The 27,009-nt window shown below is 35.1% G+C and overlaps 4 protein-coding genes across 4 annotated transcripts in view; 3 read left to right on the forward strand and 1 right to left on the reverse strand.

Moving 5' to 3' along the window:
- Positions 1-6,511: 6,511 nt before the first annotated feature.
- Positions 6,512-6,934, forward strand: LOC130465631 (uncharacterized). Its single transcript, XM_056834467.1, has one exon. It carries the CDS (start codon positions 6,512-6,514, stop codon positions 6,932-6,934), a length of 423 nt encoding a protein of 140 aa, XP_056690445.1.
- Positions 6,935-8,844: 1,910 nt separating this feature from the next.
- LOC130466156 (uncharacterized) lies at positions 8,845-10,627 on the forward strand. Its single transcript, XM_056834856.1, has 2 exons — positions 8,845-8,863; positions 8,964-10,627. Exon 2 carries the CDS (start codon positions 9,297-9,299, stop codon positions 9,681-9,683), a length of 387 nt encoding a protein of 128 aa, XP_056690834.1. The 5' UTR covers positions 8,845-8,863; positions 8,964-9,296; the 3' UTR covers positions 9,684-10,627.
- Positions 10,628-15,968: 5,341 nt separating this feature from the next.
- Positions 15,969-16,773, forward strand: LOC130466157 (leucine-rich repeat extensin-like protein 3). The gene has a single exon (XM_056834857.1). It carries the CDS (start codon positions 16,036-16,038, stop codon positions 16,621-16,623), a length of 588 nt encoding a protein of 195 aa, XP_056690835.1. The 5' UTR covers positions 15,969-16,035; the 3' UTR covers positions 16,624-16,773.
- Positions 16,774-17,928: 1,155 nt separating this feature from the next.
- LOC110804380 (protease Do-like 7) overlaps positions 17,929-27,009 on the reverse strand; it is a 28,949-nt gene continuing 19,868 nt past the window's right edge. The window contains exons 15-24 of the mRNA XM_022009975.2: positions 24,895-25,413; positions 24,159-24,341; positions 23,977-24,082; positions 23,418-23,588; positions 23,162-23,241; positions 22,854-23,081; positions 21,223-21,438; positions 20,962-21,119; positions 20,595-20,706; positions 17,929-18,715 (exon numbers count right to left, since the gene is read on the reverse strand). Of these exons, the coding sequence (XP_021865667.1) occupies positions 18,539-18,715; positions 20,595-20,706; positions 20,962-21,119; positions 21,223-21,438; positions 22,854-23,081; positions 23,162-23,241; positions 23,418-23,588; positions 23,977-24,082; positions 24,159-24,341; positions 24,895-25,413 (1,950 nt within the window). The 3' untranslated portion in view covers positions 17,929-18,538. The remainder of the gene's footprint in view (positions 18,716-20,594; positions 20,707-20,961; positions 21,120-21,222; positions 21,439-22,853; positions 23,082-23,161; positions 23,242-23,417; positions 23,589-23,976; positions 24,083-24,158; positions 24,342-24,894; positions 25,414-27,009) is intronic.

Below are 27,009 nucleotides of genomic sequence, written 5' to 3' on the forward strand. Positions count from 1 at the left end.
GGAAATCGGTACCAAACTCTTGTTAAGCAGACCTCTGTCCGTATAAACACCTAAATCGGCCCATTTACTGCCAAAGTGATAATCAATTCTTTAGCCAAAACTGAGAAATCTAAGGGAAAACTCTAAGAAATCGCACCAGAAATCAGGAGCAACCAGTTAGTTACCAAGAAGTTCAAAGCAGAAAAGGAAATCTAGCAAGGATAAGTGGTCAGTGTTCATCAGAACCGCAATATAGCTTAAGCAACATTGTAAATTGCAAAAATACCTATTTTATCGCTTTCTCCACCCTATAAAACTGTTCATAAAAATCTGCTACATTGATCACGCCTAATAAGATAATCTCTGGTCAAATCTGATTATTGTTAAGCCCCTTAAATTAATCTAAATCACTATTTTGACGTCGTTAGTTAATATTTGTGCATTAAAATCAGTTCATTAGTAATGTAGCCTAACACATGTCCCTTTCGTCATTGCATTGAACTAGTAAGGACCGTCGCATGGGCTAATGTAGGGTATTCCCCGTATTAGTAAATGTCCCCCGAACTCTCAATCCCTACTCTGCGGATGTACATTGACCGATCTCCACAACAAGGATCACAAGGGAACATAAGGCTGTTGTGGTCAAATACGTTCGCATGGGTTTCGACTTTATTTGCGTATCACAATAACCGCGTTCGAGCTATTTCTTAGGAAAAGAGCCTCGTCCTTTTCGTCCCCCTCACAACAGGTATGTTCAGATAAGATATGCGTACATGGAAAAAAGTAATAAGTCATATTTTCTACCTTATTAAAGTCATTTGTGTATTTATTTTTTTGGCAAGCAAGTAAGGATTTTCATTAATAAACAATCAAATGTTTACAAACATCAAGGGAAGGCCCTTGAAAAACAAAGAGGAACTTCAAGGGAATTTCTGGCTTTCCAGATCATTTGTCTATTTGAGTACTAATAAACATTAAAAGGATGATTAAACTAGAATATAGATATAGAAACAAAACGAAAACATGCTAAAATAAGAGGAATGCATTCAAAGGTAGTATGAATCAACTAAAGGGTGTTATACACTTATACAGATACTACTATTAAAGCTAATTGCAAATTTGCAATATATAGGTATTGCTTTCTTAAAGAATAAAGATGGATGATTTAATGGAATCTTCGGATTCGGCAAGCTATCTAGTGGGCCAGTGGCCCATCATCCATGACTTATGTCTAGCTGTAAAATGCTCAATTTTCAACACCAATATTTCGTATTTGGTGAACCACCACATTGTTTAACCAACTTGGAAATCAAATACCAATTCATAGAAAAAAAAATTATGTAAAATCTTAGAAATTGACATAGAAAAAACATATTATCATTGATATCAACTACTCTGTATTCATTTACATATTTAATGGTAGTTTAAAGCTATATACGTCTACATAGCGTATGTAATGATAGCTGATCAAGCTAATTCATGTTTGATAAGATGAAATTACTATCGATCATCTCTAACAGGATAGCATTGAGATTTTTCGTGTATATTTTAATCATTGGTTGAGATATCGGACTCAATAAAGTTGACTTTATAACTATCATCTTTACTCTCAGAAAATTTTATACAACATACTTGTACATATTACATTCGTTTCTTAAAGTTCTTATCATTTTTACTCTCATAAAATTAATACGGACTAAGTAACTGTTTTACTAACATGTGGACACCTCAATTCAAATATATCGACACCCCGATTTAAAAATTCTGGCTCCATCATTAGTGGCAACATAAAATAGATAGAGAAAATAAATAAAGGGAAGGAAGGAATATATGCTGAAGTTCTGGCATAACTCGGAAAGTTCATATATAAGTGTCAAAAGGAAATAAGTAATGGCTAAGAATTGAAATTCCTTATCTATCTATACATATGTTCTGCAACTACCAAAAGTGAAGCATTTGATTCTGTTTTCAGTGCCAAAATTAAAACCTTTTTGTGTCACCAAAGGCTTCTTTCTTACTTCAACTTCCTAGCAAGCTTGCATGACCTCTTAGCCATGTAGTCACTAAACAAACTTCAATTATGTGTATGTAATGTTGTTCATGCAATTATACTAGTCCCACAAACTTTAGTAATAATGTAATGTTGTAAGGTAACCATAAAATCAGAACGGATAAAAGGTAATAATATAACACTAAGGACGTGCAGGTAGTTAACTTGATGCTAGTAAACATCAATGGAGTTCTGTCCTAGTGATTAAAACTGAATATTTGTTTACGATAAGTCATATAATTATATGTTTAATTTTCTCTTTCTCATTTATAGTAGTAATTATATTATCCCTGTAACTCATTTGCAGCGAAAATATAACTTGATACCAATGAGTCTTGGTTGTAAATTTGTAATTGTACAAGTTGAAGTCTGTCAAATTAAGTTTAGTAAGAATAATGCCAGCATCAAACTTTCTGTGATCCCAGTCACATGGATAAATAATACGGAGTATTAGAGTCCACTCATCATTTGATTTTCAATTCTATGCCTCCTAAATAAGCCAAAGTCTATCATGTCATGTTTGATGTTCCCATTACACATTATTATATTAATTATTACCTCAATCACTAACATGGAAATCAATTCTTAATTAATCAATGTAATTCAAGCTTCCATCACCATTTTATAATTCCTAACTATCACCCTATATAGTAAACCAAATACAAATCCTATTTATTGCTCAAAAAGGAAATAAATCTAAGTTTTTAACTAATGTTTCCTACGGAGTATTAGTGTATTATGTAGTACAGTACCTATTAGTTCAAAATTTACGACAAAATTCAGCATCGAGCAACATTACTGATGTCTAATATTATATTATTATCCCAGCTAGGTAGCAGATCGATTAATAACATGACATATGACCTGCTAAATAAAAAGAAGTTTCAACGATCTTTTGTGCTAAATGTAAACTAATAAATTAAAAAGGTGAGCAGTTAATTTTTCAATGATGACCCCATAATGAGGTGCAACATCTTGCCGACCATGTATAATTGTGAAAGTTGAAGTCAAGAATAATGCTGTGTTCATTCATGGGATGGAATCACTTCACATGGCTTTCCTATATGAATAATTTGATCACCTCCAAATTCCCACTTTCTTTTCCACTTTTCATTTTTCAGTTAATGAAAATTCATATTTATGGTCAATGACAATAAGTCAATAGTACATTGCCATTGTTTTTGTCAATTATTCACAATCATTTCATCACTCGTAAAGATGTGTACAAATACAACATAACATGGCTTTATGCATAACCTATTAAAAAACATAAACCAATTACAAGGATTCTAGCTAACTGTTTTGTGCACAATTATGTGATACGATGTAGGAGATAATAGAGTCCGACCACCAGGTCGTTATGTAAATAGTTCCTAAATGTAGGCTCTAATTCTCCCGCGTATCTTCTATGATACAACAGCTAAATTAACAAATGCATCTAAGTGGTTAATTAAGATGGTTCTTTAAATGCAACACATTAATTTGCACGTAGGGGTGCATATCCATCACAAGTCGACAAATGTTAGCTTGAATTGTCATGTAGGCGCACAACAACGAACTTCTTACTACACAGACCTACAAGACTACAAGGTATATCATATGAAGTATATGTTGTTAGTTACTGTAGAATTGAATATCCAACTCTTACTATATTAAACCAAGACACGATTCTTCTTGAACTATCTAGTAATTAATTTGTAATCCACACACAAGAGTCACAATAATTAGTCATATACTACGCGTAGAACATAAACGAACCAAAAGAAAGAAAAAGAACCTTCCATCCCACAATCATATCACTTTTGGAAATTCTCTCCTCAAAAAGCCAAAAGTCCACCTAACCATATGACCATTATATTACACATATAACTTGACCTAAACACACCCTTCTATGCATCTTCTTCCATTTACGTACACACACCACTTTACTCTAACAATCACAAAACTTTCTCTCTCTTCCATTTTGAATGCACCAAAAATCATGTTTTCAATCCATCAAAAACTCCACAATCATCTTCTTCTACTTTTCATCTTATTAATTTCGATTTCTTGCCAAAAAGCACAAGAGATTGACTCACCAATCCCTCAAGACCCTAGCATAAAGTGTGACACTTGCCCTTGTGACACTTGTCCTGCCGAACCACTCGCACCGCCGCCATTGCCACCACCACCTCCGCCTCCGCCAATCATTGAATGTCCTCCACCTCCACCTCCACCATGCCCACCACCACCGTCGCCACCACCACCGCCAAAGGAGCCTCCGTGTATTCCTTGCATGACCAAGCCGCCGCCGCCACCAAGGTTCTACTATTCGGGCAATAATAATAATCTATACGTGACAGAGTATAACTACTCAAGTGGTACAAGAGCTAAGATTGCTATGACTCTTGTCATGATGTTTTTTGTAGGAGTTGTATTGTTTGAAGGGATCACATTTTTATGATAAAATACAATTAATTATGTGATGGGTAAGTGTAGATTCTTTTTAGGAAATTGATGTTGGGATTAAAATCTCTGATTTCTAGTGGTCTAAATTCTGATCATCCACTTTGTTAATTAGTTAAATTTAATTTAATCAATTGGTGATCGAATTTTGTAACTTTAATTTTTATATTAATTGATCATGTAGCTCTCTTCTATAATGAAATTTTCCTAATGAAATTTAATTCCAGATTTTTTTCTTTAGGAGTTTGTTATACCTTTAATTACACTACAAGAAATTGTACTATTGACGACGGGAAATCCCGTCGCGAAAGGCCAATAATCGTTGATTAACGACGAGATTTCCTGTCGCGAACCCGTCATAAAAGGGGCCGTCGTTAATAGAAATCCCGTCGTAAATCCATCGTAAACCCGTCATAAAAGACATTTGCGACGATTATTCCCGTCATTGTTCGGTTGTTAGCCCTGTCGCAAAAGCCTTTTACGACGGGATTTTTGACCCGTCGTAATTAAGTTGTCGTTAAAGTACAAATTCTTGTAGTGTTACCTCGTATATACTTAACTCTAGGTATATCTAGTGTATAAATTTATCGTAACAAAAATATGAAAGAAAATTTAAAGAAAGTGGGGAATAATTTTGTATTGTGCTTCATGAAGAAGAAAAGTTGTGGAAGTGGTGGTGGGAGAAAAGGTGGATTCTATTCTAATTCTCTAAAAAAAAAAAAAGAGTTGTTAAGGTTTTACGTAAAAATAAAAAATCAAAAATAAATTGTTGGGTGGCAAGCATTCTTTGGCAAGAAGACATAGTTTGATTGTCGTGGAAGCAAGTCCAACTATAATTTCTCTGCCTAAATTGTTCTAGAGATTATAAGGTTGATTAAAATTTAATTAAACTTACACATAGTACGTAGCATTATTTGGTGACTAAATCATATGCTACTTTAATTTATCCCATTTAGAGAAAAAGAACTATACCTTTTGAGAGATTTGTTAGAATAGCGTATATATACAACCTTCAACAGTAAGCTAATTTAGGTAAACGTAATTACAAAATATTTACACAATCAATCACATGATTGTGTATGTAAATATACATGTTCTAACAAGATTTAATATCAGTAAAAAGTTTAAACATTCTACTATGTACAAGCCATCAGTTTATAAACTAAGTACGCCGTAATATTCTCTTCAAATGAATGAAATGATCATGTAATGACCAAGAAAAGTCTCTTCAATTCTGACGCGTCATTAGTTATATGGTGTCTTTCTAACATGTAAGTAGCTTTATTAAGATGAAATGGCCAACTTAATTAACCACCATACGGTCATACCATTATAAATTTTTAATCCACAGATAAGTACTTGACTCCAAGTCACCCTTCCATACAAGCATTGACGAACCACACGCTGCAAAAGCATGTTTTATTTATTTGCTTCTCCCTAATTACTAATTAGTGTTATTAGGTAGGATGTATCGTTGACCCAACGAAGAGTTGATTACAATAAAATCTTAATTACTTGACTAAAAGTCAGCAAAATCACTAGTGAATTCAATGAAGACTTTGTTTTATCATCTTTTTCTTGTTGGTATATATAAGCATTACGAAACTTATGTACCTAAACTTATATCATAATTTTTTTTTTGGGTATATAGAGAGCCATAAAGAACAAGGCGACAAATGATATAGACGAGATTCGATCATGCAGGTCTTGGGTACCAACCTATTAGTTATTTTTTATAAACTTATCTTACATGAAATTATCTGAACTTATTTTTACGAAATAAGTGAAAATATAAAATCCAATACTCGTTTCTATATATATTTTTCTACTCCGTAAGAAACATCCACCTCCTATCAGTCCTATGTATGCAAATTTCTCTCTACCCCCAAGAAAAGCCAAAAGATTACCAAATACATAAACGAACATTAATTTATGACCAATAAAACTTGACTTGAATTACACGTACTATATATTTTGAGACGTTACAACATCCTATCAAACACCTCCTCATTTTCAACTTCCCTATGTGAAACAAACATGACTTCAATCCTCCAAAATATGCACATCCCTTTTTTTGCACTCCTCTTTTTATTCACAATTTCATGCAAAGCCACCGAGGAATTGGATATCAACTCAACACCACCGTTACCTAACCCAAGCATCAAGTGTGACACTTGCCCCGAAATCCTTCCTCCGCCACCGCCTCCACCACTCCCACCATGTCCCCCACCACCACCTCCACCATGTAACCCGCCACCGCCACCTCCAAAGGAGCCTCCATGCTACCCCTGCATGAGTCAACAAGCGCCACCACCTCCGCCGCCAGAATACTACAACACTCCGGGCGGCAATTTATACGTGACAGGGTATACGACATATGACTCAAGTGGTCCAAGACTTCAAAGTGGTTTTGTAATGTTTGTTATAGTTGCACTATTGGAAGTGATCATGCTTACATGATAAGCAACAATCATTTTATCTAGCATTGGCGTTTGAGTATCATGTAATCTACTTTGAAATTATAATTACTACCAAAGTTTTCTTTATCTTTTTTATTTTTGTTGGGTATGCGCCTAATATAGTGTATCGCTATTCGACGTCCTCAATCGCTAAAAACGCCCTCGTATTTATGGTGAAAGGACCATTTTACCCTTTAAAGAAAATTACCCCCTCCCCCTTCACCCTTCCACCTTCACATTTTTTAACTTTTTTTTAATCAAAATTAATATATAAACAAATACATTTTTTAAACAAGAAATTCTAACAATTTTTTTTTCAATTATATTAATTATTTTAATTAAGAAATTCAGTATTTATTCAATTCTTTTTTGGCAACACTTTTTTAAATATCCGAAATAATAAACTATTGTTTTTATTATTACATTCGTTTTTACCCGACGAGAAAAAAAAAATCATTTTTTAAAAAAAACACAAGAGCCACCCGGAATTGGCGCCCCGGACCATGGTTGGTCCACCCGGAATTGGCGATCCGAACCATGGTTGGTCCACCCGGAATTGGCGGCCCGAACCGTGGCTGGGCCGCCAATTCCGGGTGGACCAACCATGGTCCGTGCCGCCAATTCCAGGTGGACCAACCATGGTTCGGCCGCCAATTCCGGGTGGACCAACCATGGTTCGGGTCGCCAATTCCAGGTGGACCAACCATGGTCCGGGCCGCCAATTCCCGGCGGCCCTTGTGTTTTTTTAAAAAATAATTTTTTTTAATTCATTTTCTTTCGTGCTAGATAAAAAAGAATGTAATAAAAATGAAAATAAATAGTTTATTATTTCGTTTTTAATTTCGAATATTTTAAAAAGTGTTGCCAAAAAAAAGTATTGAATAATTACTGAATTTCATAATTAAAATAATTAATATAATTGAAATAAAATAAATAAAATTGTTAGAAGTATTTATTTAAAAATTGTAGTTTAAATTTTTTATTTGTTTGTACATTAATTTCGATTCAAAAAAAAGTTTAAAAAACGTGAAGGGGAAGGATGAATGGAGATGTGGGTAATTTTCTTTAAAAGGGTAAAAACGTCATTTTATCATAAATACGCGGGCGTTTTTAGCGATTGAGGACGTCGAATAAAAAAACCCCTAATTTAAGGTATAGTATTACTATTACTTTGTATCATAATACGTATATCTTTAAGAAAAGGAAAATAAAAAGGAGTAAATTTTCATAATTGCTATTAAGTCAATATATTGTTATATTGTTTATAATTGAAACATTTTTTAGCACAGGTGAATATATATATATAAGAGCATGATCAGCCCCAAGTTTTAAGACTTGAGTTGTGCTGATGTGGCATATGACTCATCAGTCTTAAGATCACACACATAGAAATTGTAGCATTGAAGTGGACGAGTCTTATCAAAGTCTTAAATTGAGTCTTGAAAAACTAAGACTCAACTTAAGACTTGGTATGTGAGTTAAATTAAATAATAAAATGATATTGTGCATAAATTTACAAGTCTTAAATGATTTAATGGGTGAAGAGCTAAGTTTGATTAAATCTTAAGGAGTCTTAACAATAATTTAATTATTTTATATTAATGAAATGATGACATGGCAATTGAAGAAAATCTTAAAACAAAACCCCCTTAATCTTGCTCTAAGGTAACGCTTTGGGAATACTCCGTACAAGTTTAAAGACTTTAAGTCTATTAGGGAGTTATATATTGCATTTTACGCGGAATATGGTCATCACCTCGGCCCTCTCCCTCCCACACCCCATGGAAGAGCATCAATCGATACAAGTTTAAAGACTTTAAGTCTATTGACTATGTTTTCTTCTTTAATTTTTTTTTCGGATATTTCATGAAATACCCCCGAGGTTTAAGTTAATTCACCAGGTACCCTCGTTGTTTCAGTAATCTACCAGGTACCCCTCAGGTTTCATTTTCTCGCATGATTTAACCTTGCCGTTAAGTGGCCGTTAGAAACTTTTTTTCACCAGGTACCCTCGTAATTTATTTCACCAGGTACCCCTGAGGTTTTTTAGATTTTCACCAGGTGCCCTTGTGCTTTATGGTAATTTCACCAGATACCCCTGCTCACCAACGGGTAGTTTCACCAGGTTTTGTTCTGTAACAATTGCTGGGGGAGGGGAATATGAAGTGAAAGAGGGGGCTGTCAAATACCCTATTAAGTTTGATGCAAGGACTTGTGGTTGTGGAGTATGGCAAATATCTGGCATACCTTGCAGACATGGCCTTAGGGTTATTTACCACCAAAGACTTGAGGCTACTGATTTTGTGTCTCACTACTTCAAAGGGCAAGCATACAAGTTAACTTACTCAGAGCACATACACCCCATGCCTGACCCAACCCAATGGCTTTCTTTTGACCTTCCTATTATCCTCCCACCACCCATGAAGAGGGCATCAGGTAGACCCCCTAACCTGAGAAAAAGAGGTAAACATGATCCAAAAAGGGGAAAGAGAAATAGCACTGTGAGGTGTGGTAAGTGCAAGGAGGTGGGACACAATGCAAGGACATGCAGAGGTGGGGCCACTGCAAAGCAAAAGAAGGCTGCTGCTGCTGCTGCTGCTGCTGCTGGTGGTGGTGCTTTTGGTTCTGCTGGTGCAGCTGGTGCAGCTGGTTCTGGTGTAGCTGGTTCACAGCAAGGGGGAGATCAAGGTGCTTCCAGTTCACAGCAACAACGTAATGCATCAAGTAAGGGAAAAAGGAAGCGTACTTGATTTTGTGATTTATGCATAACTTTTTGCTAAACTTATCATGTATATCTTTTGCCAATGGGAGCAAGTTTTTGTAGAGCTACACTTAAAGTTTTTGCGTGTCGGGGGCACACTTTTGTAAAGCTACTTAATTCGGAAATGAAATATCATATTATTGATGAAATGTCATCATTCACTTTCTCATTACAAATACTAGAATAAAAAACATTACAATGCCAATTTTGATAGTTCCATGCATTAATTTCTTTTGCTGCTTGAGTTTCTTCTTCATTTGGTGAATTTCTTCATCCAAGCTTCTGTTTTCTTCAATTTCTCCTTCCTTTGTGCTACCTCTGTTGTTTCTGATTGGCAGTGGTTGCTCAATGCTTCCCTTGCACCACTTGAAGTTGTCACATAAGTCACACTTGTAATATAGTCTTTGAGGATTTTTCATTGTTTCAGAACTTCTTATTGCAAATTTTTTCCCACATATGTTGCATGTTTTGTTTGGAACTAAAACGTATGAGGATTCATACGTTGTAGAAGAAGATTGGGATTGAGAATATGAGCTCATTTGAAGGTGAGTTGGGAATTAGGAAAAATATGAGTTGGTTAAGGGGAAGAACAGAAATTTGTAGTGAAGAGTTGCAGCGGCTCCCCCTTTAAATAGAGAAGGATTACCAACGGCTAGTTTTTTTTAAAAAAACTAGCCGTTGGTGAGCAGGGGTATCTGGTGAAATTACCATAAAGCACAAGGGCACCTGGTGAAAATCTAAAAAACCTCAGGGGTACCTGGTGAAATAATTACGAGGGTACCTGGTGAAAAAAAAGTTTCTAACGGCCACTTAACGGCAGGGTTAAGTCATGCGAGAAAATGAAACCTGAGGGGTACCTGGTAGATTACTGAAACAACGAGGGTACCTGGTGAATTAACTTAAACCTCGGGGGTATTTCATGAAATATCCGTTTTTTTTTTGTGCGCGTGTAGCCGTGTACGTAGAGAATGACATGAATATGGCTTTGTTCTCTTCAACTAATATGGTCTGCTTTTTTTAGTTTTTGGTCTGGTATGGTTTGATATGGTGATGATTTCTGTTAGTATTTTTTGTTTTATCTAGTCTGATCTAGTCTAATTTTAGTGGTCTAATCTAATAAGCAATAAAAATAAGATAAAGAGAACAAAGACATATCCTAATTGTATGATACCTTAGAATAGGTTGCTAATTTAACGAGTGGTTAACCGTCATAATTAAACAACACGATGGTTGCGTATTTCCCAAGGGCTTGGGTTTTTAAGGCTATATAAAATGGGTTACTTGTTCCACATGGAACTCCATTTATATATACAGGGTAAATTGTATATTATGTGTATGTAACACGTCTTTTTGAAAAGGAAGTGTGACCGTTGGTATCGGAACACTACAAAAATTTGTATTATAAACTTTTTTTTCCGTACTTTTTTTTAAAAGAGAACATATTATTCTAAAAAAATCCTTAATTTCAACGTGAAATTAAATACATAGAGATCAAAACATATATATATATATATATATATATATATATATATATATATATATATATATATATATATATTTTTAAAAAAATTGCTTCATATATAATAAGTTGGTGGTGAAATCAAGATACATTTTATATGTACCATGGTAAGGATCGGAGGATATGGGTTGGGGTTACACGCGACATGTCCCACACACCCACTAACTTGCCCCAAATCCTTGAACATTTTATTGTAAGTATTAAGTATTTTCTTGACTTTATAACAAGTGTAATACTAAAAATATTATATGTCAAAATGCTCGAAAGCAGAATATATACATAGTCCTTAGTAGTGTCACTTTTCAAGATTTAACTTTGATCGTTCATATCAATATATTCAGAGAAAAATTATATAAAAGATTTACTGAGTATTATTTTATAAATTAATTCTTAATACGAAACAACTGGTATATGATATTGTTTTTACTACGTATGAGTGTATTTTATGAACGACCTAACTAAGGTCAAAGTTGGTGCTTGGATAAAGTAAACCGATTGTTATTTAGGAATGAAAAAAGTGAGTTCGTTCGAGTAGGGCTTATTTACGGGTAAGAAGACTTCCGTTTGGGATATTCAAGTACAAGTCGGGAGGGTAAGACATTTTATCAAGTTTATTGGCAAGTTATACATACTAAAGTGTTTATTCGTGTGGGTTAAAAATGAGTAGAATGAAGATGTGTGTTAGGATTTGTTAGTACATAAGCGGGTGTGTATGACAAGAATAATTTTAAATATGTTCCGACCACCGTTGATACAAATAATAAATTTACTTCCAATGTATAGTTTTCTCATTTTTAATTAACGTAATAAAATATCAAATTATTATAAAAATTGAAAAAAAAATAAGGTTTATGGGTAAGATACTAAGGTGGTACGTAATTCGGGTGGAAAAAAAAGATGAGTACGACCCGTACAAATAAGACGAGTGTTATGACAAGAATACTTTTATATTTTATTCCCCTAGCGGATGATGAATTGAATAAAACCACTTTCATCATATAATTTACTAATTTCTATTAATGTAGTAAAATATTAAATTCCTATAAAAATTTAAAATAGACATGCACAAAAATGATGGGTCAAAGCCACAATGGTGGTAACGATTGACCTACTCTATAATTTATAAGCATTTTTTCAAATGTTTTTTTAAAATATATAAAAATATTTAGTTTTTAATACCCGGAATTGGATCATTTTATTATAGGAGCTACGTATGACCATTTACTGAAAGTCAAACGTTTAAATAAGACGTTATTTTTTTTTTATTGAATCTTCTTCTATATTTCCTCCGTTTCATAATGTATGGTCAAAGTAGTGCATATGAGACCGCACATAATGAAAAATCGGAAAATATTATGGAACGGAAGGAGTACTTAACAACACATTTAGGGGGGAAACAAAGAAGGAGAAATGCAAATGGAAAAAATATTATTCAAAACCTCATTGATTAATTAATTTATTGGTTAATTTTTCCATCATATTGTAATGATTAAATTACTATGTATATTAATACATAAAATCTCTGCATAAAATCCCCTATGTATGATATATTTTCTACAAATTTGATATTATGATTTGAAAGATAAGGATAATAAACATAAAATCTCTGCATGAGAGTCACTACTAAGTAAATACAATATTGTATTGGTGTAAGAAAATCCCCTATGTATAATATATTTTCTACAAATTTGATATTATGATTTTCAAATCGTGCATCGCACGGGTGTTATACTAGTTGTAAACTATTCGTAAGGGAAATAAAAAAAATCATTTATTGGAATGATTTTAGGAATTACCTTATAGAATAAAGATGGATAATTAGACTAAAACCGCGATTGACAATTATGATAGTTATACTTATGTAATTATTCAGAAATGGATTATTAAGAATGGCCAATGGTGTGAATGTTTGCCGGAAATGCACATGTACTTCCCATACAGTAGTCAAGGTTGGAGAGCAGCCAGCATCTGTCAGAAACAAAAAAATCCATAAGTTGGGGCCGAAGAATAAGGCCCATTCCCCTAGGAAGATCTACGGTTTCAAGGCCCCATTCGTCTGACACAGGCCCACAATAACTACTTTTTATTATTGCATTTTTCAAGTTTGTGTCCCGCTAATCGCAAATTTGCAACGCCGCAATTTTAATTTTTTTTTTTTGGTTCTTTGTTTAACAATGGTATTTATATTACTCTTTCAACATGGGACATAATAATAAATGGGTTTTAACTTTGAGTCATTTGGCTGCTAAGTTACAAAATTACAAAATACCTAATTATATAAGATCAACAGTAAGTATGTAAGTAGTGTACAAAATTAATGCGGTAGAATTAAAAACGAAGAAAACATCATTTATCTTGAGTTTTCTTCTTAATACATACTCACTCAGTTTCTCAGTCCCTTATCGTTTGTCCCCGTACTAAAAGTGTGTTACGAGTTGAGTTGAATGGAATTGACAAGAAACATAAATAGTGTGAGCAAATTTTTATGTTAGAGTAAATTTGTGATCTCTGGTAATCATTTTTTATTATAAGGGCAATGTATTAGGGATGAGCCAATTTGTATATACTATGACTACAGTTAACAAAATATACAACAAGGATAATTTCGACTACTTTTACTCTTTTTTTTAGAGAAAGATAAAACGAGCATTTGGTCTATTTTTGCTCACATAACTACACAAGTACGTGTAGTAATTTTTACTCCCCTCAAACCTCAACAAGCTTAAGATTAATTAAAACTTTTTTATTTTTTGACAGGAAGATTAATTAAAACTTTAAAAGTGGATTAAAAATGGAATATTAGTGCTATGCTTTATAACGACATTTTAAAAAAATAAAAACCAACTCACCAATAATAACTCAATAATAGTCTTAAAAGTAATCATAGAGTTGCTTTATCTCAATCCTATTGGCCATAATAAGATACCTCCAAGAAAGTCCCTTTCATTTCTTCTGTCTTTCTCTCTACTTTCTTGTTGCTACTTTCATTTTTTATAACTTACTCTTGTCCTCAAATGCTTAATTAACGATAATGCAAGCCCTTAGAACATGCATTGAGGACATACTTAATAAACCTGTTGAAGAAAGTCATTTTATAATTAATTAATTATAATTAGAAGTTCAGAACTAACACCTCTCTTAAATTACTCCCTCAATACAATGAGACAGAAAATGTTATTATAAAGTAACTATCATTATTTTATTACCTAATAATATGATCAATATAAAAAGAAATTTTTTACTATAATTAAAAGACACTTAAAAATAACGTAACTAAAATCCATCTAAAAGAAACATTCTAATAAAACAGGTAAGCAACTATGTACATGTTGATAATTCACATTCACACATTCACACATTCACACATTCACAATTTCACATACTAAACGATACACAATTATGTCAAAAAAATTCAACTTGAGTTCTCTATATCGTTTAGAAATTATAGTTATTGCTAGCTAGCTTATCTAGGGGTGTGCAAAAATTGGTCCGGACCGAAAAAATGGACCTGACCGGACCGACCCAGACCGGATCAGACCGGACCGAAGATAATCGGTCCGGTCATCGGGTCAAGAAATATCAATTTTCGGTCTTCGGTCCGGTCCGGTCTGGTCCGGTCCAAAACCCGATTTTGGACCGGACCGATTTTTTCTTAATAAAATATAATATAAAATACTTAAAAAGTTAATTCTCTCCTTTAATATGTTGTAAATATTATTATATTGTGATATGTTTTATTTTAGCTTCCAAAAAAGGCCTTAAAAAATTGATTTTTTTATATATATTTTTTCTTTTTACCATAATTTTTAGAAAAATAAAAAATAAATAGAAAAAGGTCTACAACCGGTCCAAATCGGTCCGGTCCGGGTTTTGGACAGATTTTATCGGTCCGGTCCGAGTTCGGTCCAAGCATAATCGGTCCGATCTTTAGGTCTCAAATTATCAAATTTCGGTCTTCGGTCCGGTCCGGTCCGGGTTTGGACCGATGAACACCCCTAAGCTTATCAATATTCAGAAGTTGTGTATGAAGTATGTAGCATAACAAGTTCCATTTAATTTTACATTACTAACGACGAAACTATTTCATTGCATTAACATTTTAACAGAGTAAATTAGTAACCACTAGATACTATGTAGTACAGTAGTTACTTCCTCTGTTTCGCAATAGATGCATCATTTTTCTTTTGGACACTATTCATTAACTAACTTTGAGTATTTGACAATTTTTCTTTCACATTATGTAAAAACAAATAGTCAAGTGAGATATTGTTATATTCGTATCAATGTAAGGATTTCAAATATCATTTTTTTTTAATAAATTTTACTTATACGCAATTAGAAATATTAATGTTCAAAGAAGCATCTTAAGATACGTGAAAAAAGAAATGATGCAAGTATTGCGAAACAAAGGTAGTATTAGATACCGATCCCTAAAAAAAGTTAGTAGTTACCACAAGGTCCACAATTTCACTATAAAATATTTATCCTCACTTTTAAAAAGAACATATAAAAGAAAGTAAAAAGAGAGGAGAAAATAAAAAAAGTAAAAGCTATCCTAATTTACAAAAAAGTTTTGACAAAAAACCACTCAATTATTATTTCAACATTGCTTTCAAAGTTTCCAAATTAATTATAGTAATTAATATCTTCCACCCACATAATGTCCTATCTTCTCCGGGGTACCCTACACAAATGGTCCACCACCTTCCCTTATAGCTTAGGCGGCTTTCACTTCCTCTCTTTCCTCATTACCACCAACTTCTATCTACTACTTATATTCCTTCTTTTCCTTACCATTCAATCTTATTATTCTTCACACAATATGACTAACAAGAGGTCATATTTCTTTTCCCATACATCTCTTTACTTTTTAATCATCTTATTAACATTAACACTATTTCCACAAAAGTCATTACAAGAAGCCCCTTATGTGTGCCCATATCCTTGTCTTCCACCACCTATAGGGTGGTCTACACCGACACCGGTCCTTCCACCACCTAAAACCCCCACACCCACCACCTCAAATTGTCCACCACCACCATCGCCGCCATCGACCCCCACCTACGACTATTCATCGCCGCCACCGCCAGCGACACCCAGCTACGAATATTCGTCGCCACCACCACCGTCTACGCCGGCACAATACTACTCCCCACCACCACCATCATCATCAGGGTACACACCAAGTTATGGTTATAATTACCCTCCTCCTAGTGGATCAATGTTCCCTTATGGTAATGCTCCTCCCCCTCCTAACCCAATTGTGCCTTACTTCCCTTATTACTACAAGAATCCACCACGTTCACCTCAAGATTCATCAGCAAACATGAACCGGTTTCGGTTACTCGGTAGTTTATGGGTGGTTTTGTTGTTATCTTCATCATCAATTCCTCTTCTTGGTTGGAGATGATCAAAGGATCACACTTTGAGTCAAGCTTAAGTGAGGGAAAAGTTAAAAGTTATGTAATTAGTTCCATTCTTTTTTCTAGCTTTTCAAATGTACTTGATAAAGAGATGAATGAAGTTGATCAATATATGGTTATCACTTTAATTTACACAATTTATTCACTCGTGTGATCATAAAATGTGTGTTCATTATCACATTCATAAATTTTCTAAACATGAAATTTTATTGACTTTTTTCAAACATATGGCTGAATTTATCGATGATCAAAGAAACGCATTTAAAACCAACAAATCGCTCATATCTAACAATTAATCTAGCAGGAAAAGCTTGGAGAGGGCAGTCACACACTCACACTTACACTCTCTGAGCTTGCCAAATCTTTAATTCCTATAATTCAACTTTAGCACAACCCTCAAGATATCGAAAGGCCATTTCACAACTCTTTGCATATTTTTTTTAGCCAAACACCCTCAAAATTAACACACAAAAAAAGTTGCTACTTGATTTGCATATTTATATGTATTCATTTTCTTGCTCACGATTAGCATGTTGAATCCATAAAAAAATACTACGGAGTACGTAATTGTATACACAAAAAAGAACAATTTGTTATTCAAATCAAAGAAATATTTGAAAAGGCATACTTCACTGTAACCCTCTCGTCTCAACAACGGTGTACAAGTTTTTAGAGGTCCGCATGATCACATATTTAATGTTAGTCAACCCAGTTCAAATTTAATTTTTAAAATTTCATAAATTTTTGTAGTAGAAAAAGTAGCTTTGTTAGCTGAAGTGTCTATCTTTTACAGCAAAAGATTTTGCGTATTCTTCAAGTTGTGAACAATACATCCTTTTACACCAATGTACTCCGTTGGATCAGCACATTCCCATCAATCTAAGATAGGAAAGAATGGATCACAATTTACAAAATCAAAAGAGTGTTGCCTTGCCAAAACTTCTTTTTTCGCCTATACAAGTTTTTTTTTTATAGGGGGTCTATTCCTTGTCATGGTCAGCCTCACCCACTTGCCATGCTTTTCCCTCTACCACAGTGGAGGTTGTGGAACACTTGATACAGAGCTACGACATGGTTGGGGGGCTTAGCCGAGGTCTTAGATACCACCCACCAAGACTTATACCAAGTTCAATACTCCGATTCCAATAATGCTATAGATAGGTTCAGTTCCAATATGAGTAACGGAGAACCTACCAGCAACAAAGTTCGAGGAAACATGACGATAAGAAATGAAACTGGAGGTTATGGAAGCCTTTTGTGAGTTATATTCTAACTAAGGGCTAAAAGTTACATTAAGAAGAAGCGAACCTCAGTCTCATACTATTACCAAAATATGGTATACATAATTTTCCATAATTAGCTGTTTGGATAAAAAAGTATTCTACAATACCAATACCAAGCATGAATCAGAGGGGATATTATTGTAATACAATACAATACAATACAAGTATGAAGCAGGACAAAAAAAAAGGCGCACATAAGAGGACTTCAACATAAGTTTCAATAGAGTTCTTTCAAGACAACAATAGAGATACCTACATACTTAGCCACCTCCGTTACGTTGAAGAAATTCATGTATCGATGTACGTCCCTTGCATAAAATTTCAATTATAACATCTAGAAAATTCACATCCCTTCTACATAGATCAATTTTGCATCTATCCAAACATGCAAGATCATGAATAATCCTTTAAAGGCCTCCTCCTCCTTGTTTAAACAAGCTGCCCCTCAATAATGAAAAGAAATTGAACTGCATGATCAATCTCAGAAATGTTCAGTGCAGTGTAAATGTGTAATCATCTTGAAGCAGCTCCGAAAACAATGCTCAATGAGGTATGTACCATCAAAGGGTTCGCAAACTCTGGACTTCACTTACAAAACGAACTTGGCTGATGGAACCATTCATGCCACAACAGTATCTAATGCCTTAATTGTATTCCTATACCACAGTGCGGTGTTTGAATCAAACCTTAGCTCCCAAGTTGGCCAGTAATGCAAATCTTGCTTCAATGTTAAGACACGGGGCTTCCCATTCAAGTGGACTGTCTTCACACGTGCATAATCTCCATGCACTAATTCCTGCTCATTGAAAAAGGCAAGAATCACATTAATGCGCTGCTTTGTGAAGGGGAGGGATTCCTAACAAAACTTAAATTAGAAACTTAAATACAAACGCTAAATCCTCTTTGTTATTTCTTGGGATAGGTTATTTTCTTTGTTATTCTTATGTCTCAACTGTTTGTTTGGACAGATTGACTCAGTACAGCCAGTAAACATATGAAGCTCTAAACTCCTCCAAACTATACCCATGCTACTAATGCACCCTTCTTCTGCAGCTTTTTCGCCCAGTAATCTGCTATTTCCTTTGACTCTAGGTGAAAAGACACCTTCTACAGCACTTAAAACTTGATAACATGGGCAGGTTTTATCAAGTGAAGGAAAACCACATGTCTACAAGCTAACAAGATGATTAATACTTTGTAAGGAAGGGGATTATAGGAGTAAAGCTACATAAAACAGGTTCGCCACACCCCTGCCCTCTTTGAGACCTGAAGAAAGCAATCACGAGGCACGTTGTAAAGGCAGAACCGCAGTACCAATAACCCTTTTTAGCTTTGAAGTATACTTGTTAAAGAAGAGAATACATTACCAGATCACATATGTAAGTTGCTCTCTCAAAGTTGTGGAGATAAATAAAATGTAGAAAAAGCGACCACAGGCATCTGAGCTGGCAATGGGTTGTGTTGGAATCAGGTAGACCTATTAATAAACGGGTTGAGAATTTCCAAACCCAACCCGACCCGTTTACTTAAACGGGCTGAGATTCTGAACCCAACCTGTTTATAAATGGGTTGACCTGTTGACCCGTTTAAGGTTTTTTATTTTTTTTCCTAGTGTAAATCGACTTGACTTTAAGACTAAAGTGAATTTTTTGAGGCAAATCTTGTGGCAAAAACTAATACTCCAATATGTATTTTTCGGGAATCAAAACCTCAAATAATAAATAATAATAATTCAACGTTGAAGAAAAAAAATGAGAAATAAAATCTTTAAAATGTCTGACATCTATACTACATCATTGCTTGAATCTTGAATAGTTGGTGAAATAATTCAGCAGTAATTATTTTTAACGAATGATTGAGACAAAGTCAAACGAGTAAAATTGGTCACCCAAATCTAAGAAGAGGCGACACTCAGAGGCTAAGAAGGGGATCATTATTTACTTCTTCCCGTCTTCCTTCATTGTTATTCAGGAAATGACCCTAGATCCGATGCTTTATTTGTTGATGTAGGGAATACGTTTGTACTTTGTAGAGAACAAATACAAGTTAAGAATCTTAGGGATGAGGTAGAGAAGATAGATATTGAGAGAGCAGGGTAGGTACGCCTACTAGGTGTTAGTTTATTTTATTCATATTTATAATATAAGCTAAAAAGACCCAAAGTTAAACTTTATACGGGTTGCGCGGGATGACCTGACCCGATTAGTTATATGGGTTAGGCGGGTTGCTTTCGGATAGAAAATTTCAACCCGACCCAACCCATTCAATTAAACGGGTCGGGTTGACCCATTTGATTAACGGGTTGAAAATCTTGACCCAGACCTTTGTTATTGGGTTGGGTTCCAGCTCTAACTAAGAGTCCCAAAGTCAAAGGAGGCACACCACCAGTGTACGTCAGTTTGTGTTCAACCATCTGAAATTGAAGAATAAAATATTGCTTCCTAAGATTTTAATCAAACTAGTCAACCTCCACACGGAATCTTACAGGAACTCAGCAACTACATCGACATCTTTTGAAACCAAAAAAACTTATATTCACAACATTCCTGATATCTTGATTTCTCTGGTTCTTTTGCATTGTAATATTTAAAAGAAGATGATGAACGTTCACATGTTCATAATGTAATCAACATTAACTGTTAAGACAAAAATTTTAAAATAAAAAGTTGGTATACCTTAGCAACACTAACAAAAGCATCCAGATCGGGTGTAGGTTTTCCATTCATTTCTACTATCCATTGAAGAGCATACAAACCATATCTATGAGCTGGACTGCCATGACACCACCTGCAAAATAACAAGATAACCTTTAATTTCTCAAGATTACAAGAAATTTTGAAAATATCAGCCTCAAGAACCAAAAAAAAATTATTTGGTGCTCATAACACCCAAGGAAAAGACACCCAACCATAACCAGATTGTCATGGTTTAGTTTACAGTAGAAAATTGAGAACTTACCAGCCCTACATAGCCAGACTAGATAATTTCATCAAATCAAAAGAAAATGCTGAATTCTACCAACAAAACTGTCACCGGCAATACCTTGCAACAAAAACACCATGGCCTTCTTCAGGAAGAAACCCAAGAGCTCGTACTGCTGGATGAGGATCCTGAACTATGCACCCGCACCAATTTACAACACGAACTGTACCAATACCATCTCTAATATCAGTTCCTACTATTACTTCCAATTCACGCCCCTGCAGGACCATCCAGATTCCAAATTAAATAAGAGAACAGCATCTACATTACTATCATACAAGGGATATTAATCATAATAAGTTATTAATTCCAATAACTAACCTGTCGGAAGATAGTCATCTGGAGCGTTCCATTATTTTTATCATGCTTGTCTAAATCTTGACAAGCGTTTTCTATGTCGCGAAAGCATGTCACGGGCTCTTTATTGATTGCCAAAACCATGTCACCTTGTTCCAAAATGTTTTCAGCTTTTGATCCAGCCAAACAACCTTTGACACGCAACACTTGACGCCTCAAAGGGTCTTTCTTCACAAGAGCCTGATGGAAGTAAAAAAGGAGGGGGGGGGGGGGGGGGGGGGATCAGTTTCCTAATTCAGAAAGCATTTACTTTGGTAATTTAAAATTTCTTACTTTTACCACACAAAAAGAAGTAGAGAAAACAAGAAAATATGTGATCAGTAAAGAACAAGAGAGCGCCACTGTTAGGAGGGATCTATTCATCTACAGAAATTACAAAATTAACAACCAGAAATATCCTATGCATTCCAAAACATCATTCAAAACTCATTACATCTTTCACTTTTTTATACGAGTATAAAAAAGAAAAACACTTCACTCAGTACTCACGTTCAGTTGCATAGTAACAACAACAATAGCAATCACCACCAAATGGGACCTAGAATATCAGAAGACGACCATAGAAAAATACAGATTCCAAAAGCTAGCAAAGTATGTTTACTACAACTGTACAGTGTCAGCCACCATGTTTCCTCTACAACCTATTTGATAGATGGTAATAAATGGTAACGGTAACTTGGTAAGTTATACGAAGTACGTCATTTAGTGAAGAAAATATCACGCCATCATTTAGGGTAATGTGCGCCCATCCCTATACACCTCATTTTCTTCACAAATTTTCATTCCCATCTATTACCCCTTTAGAGTTGATATTGAATAGTGATGGAAATTTATGAAGAAAATCACACGTTTGCGGAGGAAGTTTCATTGCACCATGGTAATGAACATGGAATTTCGCTACAAACTTAAACACAAATTTATTACCATTCCAGTGATTTGTGAATCATGACCACTTACCAAACAGGCTGTCAGGTCCGTAAAATGATGAGTAAACGTGTCAAGTCTGTCAACATCTAAATCAGCATAAAGCCATAACCCCAAATCCCAATACTTATAAAGAGGCTACTACCCTATCCAGGATACGGGAGAAAGGATAAACAAAACAAGTAAACAAAAGACTGTTTGCATGTTCCGAGCAGCAAACAGTAAAGTTCAAGAAAACAATGGACAGCCCGCATGTCATGCCAAAGGACTGTTCAAAACTGTATATTTTTCCATATCAGATAGACCAAATTCGCCCAAAGAGATAAACAAGCCATCCCTGATTTACTGTCCCTTTTTATTCTTTACGTATATGCGTCCCCTTTTATTCTTTACATTTAGAATATTTCCTATTTATGTTCCACAAAAAGATGTCCAAATTTAATAAAATACTCAAACATTGATTTCACGTCACCATTCCACATTCCTTCACTCCACTCACCTCATTTAATTAATGAAAAAATCATATATTTTAGTATTTAATTCAAAAAAGGAATCAAAACCTTTTTATTCTGCCTAAATTCGCGTGCATGATACCAAACGTAAAGAATAAAAAGGGACGGAGGGAGTACAAAAGGATTTGGAAAAGAACATAACATAAGAGAGAAACATACTTGGATCCAATCATTGCTCAGGCCAAAACTCCTTGCCTTTGATAGTAAGGTGGGATAGAGTTCCACCTCCAGTATTCTAACAAGTGGCATAGGCCTTTTAATGCCATTTATAAGAAGAGGTGGGCCGTTTGCACCAGACAAAATTTTGTCAAGGACTTGACTGATGGTATAAATTGGTATACCTCTGACAAATTGATGGTCCTCCGATGAACTTCCACCATATTTCAACTGCAAATGAAAATATGGAATGTCAGCTTCAGCCGTCAGCCATGCTATGCATATTCAAGTAGCAAAAGTGAGAGCGAAACCTGAGTTGAAAAGCTCCCCCATATTGCTTGAACCCTACCGTGATCATCAGTCAAGACACCAGAAAATGTACTGCCAAAATCTGGGTAAAAAGACAAGTTAATTGCAAAAATTCATAATGTCAAACGTGGCAAAAGAATATTAACCCTTTAATCCGTCCTTGATACTTTTTTACCTTTTCTCCCTTTTCAGTAATTTTTTAGGAGGGATAGGGGATGAGGAGGAGGAGGCATTAAAAACCTGGGGCAACCAATTTACCTGTGTCAAGCTCAATAACCTCCATGTTCATGGCTCTATATCGTGGACAGTCAGCTGATCCGATATTTAATGCAGCACATGGATTGGTGACAATGGATTTTCGTGAGGTAGCCTGAAGACTTCTGCTCAACCCAACAAGATATACAGCATCTCCTCGACGCAATGCAGGTTCTGACCAAACCAAAAAAATGATACTTCATGCACTGGGACAGTACTTACAGAAAAAGCACCAACTAGGCATGCAGACGCTTTTCAAAAATTTGAATCCTCTGCATGCACATGCAACATAGCATTCAATAGCCACCATGCATCATCCACTTCTTGAATGAAAGGCAATATGTCCAGAATTTGAAAGCAACAACCAGAAATGACTGATGCACAAACCACAAACTAATTTCTAGGAATCAATGACATGGATAATTTGGGACCAAGTGAATCCGACAGATCAAAACTCAACTACTTCTCCCACAATGTTTAAACTAAACATGTCTGATGTAGAGAAGGAAAATTTACAACACAGGAGTGAAATGAGACTAATATAATCATGCTGCAAACTAACCTGGAAGTAGCTCAGCTGCACGAACTACTGCTGCACCAGCAGCACCAAGAGCAGCAGGGTCATATGCAACAAGAGCGTAGTTGTGTACAGGGTGTAGAAAAACTACCTACAAAATAATGCAAAATTATAGCAACAGAAGTTGTAGTGCCCTCAAAATATGGGTGGTATTAGCAACTTAGTACCTCCCCTGGAATTTCAATAGGAAATGCGGCAAAGGATAGCATGATATCAGATGCAGATATTGCAACTGTGTTCTTGTCAACTACAACCAAACCCATGTTCTGCGAATGATAAATAACAACGCCTGTTCCAAAGAAATGTTGGGAATGTACACCATCAAGCATACATGAAGGCGGCACATGAACCTGAAAATCACAAGGTAGATGCAAGTGATATCATGCGCCTAGAAAATACTTCATATATTAGATAACAAAACAAGACCATTTTTTAGATTATCTATATGAATTGCAAGGACTTGCAATCAAAACCTTGACAACCTTAATTCCTGAAAGTGAAGGGATATCTCAAAGTAAAATAAAAAAAGAGTTGGGACAATTTTTGGGAAAAGTCAATAAAAAAGCTAACAACCGAGAAAATAACTACAAACTAAAGAGACTATATCTAGGAAAATTTAGGTGGATAAAAAGAACAATGTAAAATATGCAAGCCCCACCTTCCCATCGTGTATTTCTATAAATCACATCTCCTTCAAGGCCACCACCGTCTACTAATAAAGACATCAACTAGTGGTCTAGTGGGTACGACTTGAAGAAAAAATAGAAGAATAAATGAAGGAAAGGTGGTTGAACATGAAAAGAAAAGAAACTGCTATTGCTGATGACAAACAGTAGAATAATCCGACAACATTAACATCATCCACATAAAAGATCCAATTGGACAATTATCACATATATTTACCTCAAACATAACAAGGGTTGGCTCTATAACACGTTCAGCAACTGAAGAATTAGATACAGCAGCTATAGCACCTTGACAATCCCTTGGGGTAGCATTTTTCAAAATTCCTGAGTCCCCCAAGCTTTCTTCTCTAGGTTCACACAAAGAACTATCAGTATTAGCAATACCATCAGCAGATGAACATTCTTCCACCTTTCGCTTCTTGCTTCCAGTATCAGATTCATCTCGAGAGTTTGCATCTTCAGAAGCATGATCACTATTAGTCTCCATGATAGCAGCACCATCAGCCAGTTTTTGGTGATTTTCTTGATGAGTATAATCCATTACACAAACCCCTCTGATATCTGATGTCACTGCTTCATTGCTAGCACCACCATTGACGTGATTGATACCAGATGATAGCAGTGGAGACTCTGACGGTAAGGCAGGCTTCACTATCCATAAACCAGTACTATCATCACGCGTATATATTCGAGGAAAGGCATACCATTCATGTCGATCTACAGTAACCAAAACGGACTGCATCAAAAACAAAACAAAACAGAACATAAGTAATGGACAATGTTCTAATGAAAACAAAAATCGAACAACTCTGTCAGGGAGGCTATCTCAATTTTGTAAGCAGCTGCATACGGGGAAGAAACAAGGGAGAGGGGAGACCAACAATGAAAGCCATGTTTGCGACTAAGAAAATCTAAATATTAAGAAAAAATGCATAACAAGAAATGGAGTACAATAGTAAACAAAGATTTCTCAGTCACTTTTATCAAGGAAGAAAGAAGGTCCAGCAAAACGGAGTGTATTTGCAGGGTAAGCTTACAGAGTTACAATAATCAATTCTATAATTTGGAGAAAACCAGCATTTGATTTCCCACCTGACAGTACATACTACATAGCCAAATAGATATTTCCTTGCAGTAAGAATAAAAAAAACCCACATGCTCTGCTTCAGTACTCTTTGGGTTTGCACATCAACTACTACAACAACAACAACAACAACAACAACAACAACAACAACAACAACAACAACAACAACAACAACAACAACAACAACAAAGCCTTAGTCCCAAAATGATTTAGGGTCGGCTAACATGAATCGTCATAGGAGATCGTCATTGTCACCAATCAAACCAGAAAGGAGCAGGAAGTAAAAAAAGAAAAAAAAACAAGGAAAAGAAAATGGAATTAATGAAAGTAAGATAAGAGAAAAATATATATATATATATATATATATATATTATAGAAAAAATATTGTAAGAGATAATAAAAATAGGTAAAGTTAAAAATAAACGAATACGTAAAATAAATACATTTCAAATAGCATGTAACATTAAAAGAATTTTAAAAAAGAAAATAAAAAAGAAAAATAAAAAATAGAAAGAAACAGAAAAATGGAAGTTGTATAAGTCAAATGAAGTCATCAATGTATGTTCTCTCCCTCCACTATGTTCTATCCAACGCCATATTTTCCTCAATCCCAAGAAAGCTCATATCGTGCTCAATCACCTTCCTCCAAATTTTCTTAGGTCTTCCCCTACCCCTTGCAATTCTATCACTTTGCCACCCTTCTATCCTCCTAACCGGGACATCACCTAATCTTCTGCTTACATGTCCAAACCATCTTAAACGATTTTCCATCATCTTAAACTCAATCGGTGCAACCCCTACTTTCTTCCTAATAATCTCATTCCTCATACGATCCGTTCTTGTATGCCCACACATCCAACGTAACATGCGCATCTCCGCCACATTCATCTTGTGCACGTGACAATGTTTCACTGCCCAGCATTCCGTGCCGTATAACAAAGTCGGTCGAATTGTCGTGCGGTAAAATTTTCCCTTCAATCTTTGGGGCATGCCTGAATCACATAGGAACCCCGTGACACCTTCCACTTCAACCAGCCTGCTTTTATTCTATGGGCCACATCGCCATCCAATTCTCCATCCTTTTAGATAATAGATCCTAATTAACGGGACATTTCAGAGCCTTGGACAATTTTCCCATCTAAGGTTATCGCCCCTGTCTCTATATCTTGGACTCCACTAAACTTACACCCCATATATTCCGTCTTGTTTCCACTCAGCCTAAAACCCCGAGATTCCAAAGTTTGTCTC

This window comes from Spinacia oleracea, chromosome 1 (assembly GCF_020520425.1).
Source record: "Spinacia oleracea cultivar Varoflay chromosome 1, BTI_SOV_V1, whole genome shotgun sequence".
NCBI lineage: Eukaryota > Viridiplantae > Streptophyta > Magnoliopsida > Caryophyllales > Amaranthaceae > Spinacia > Spinacia oleracea.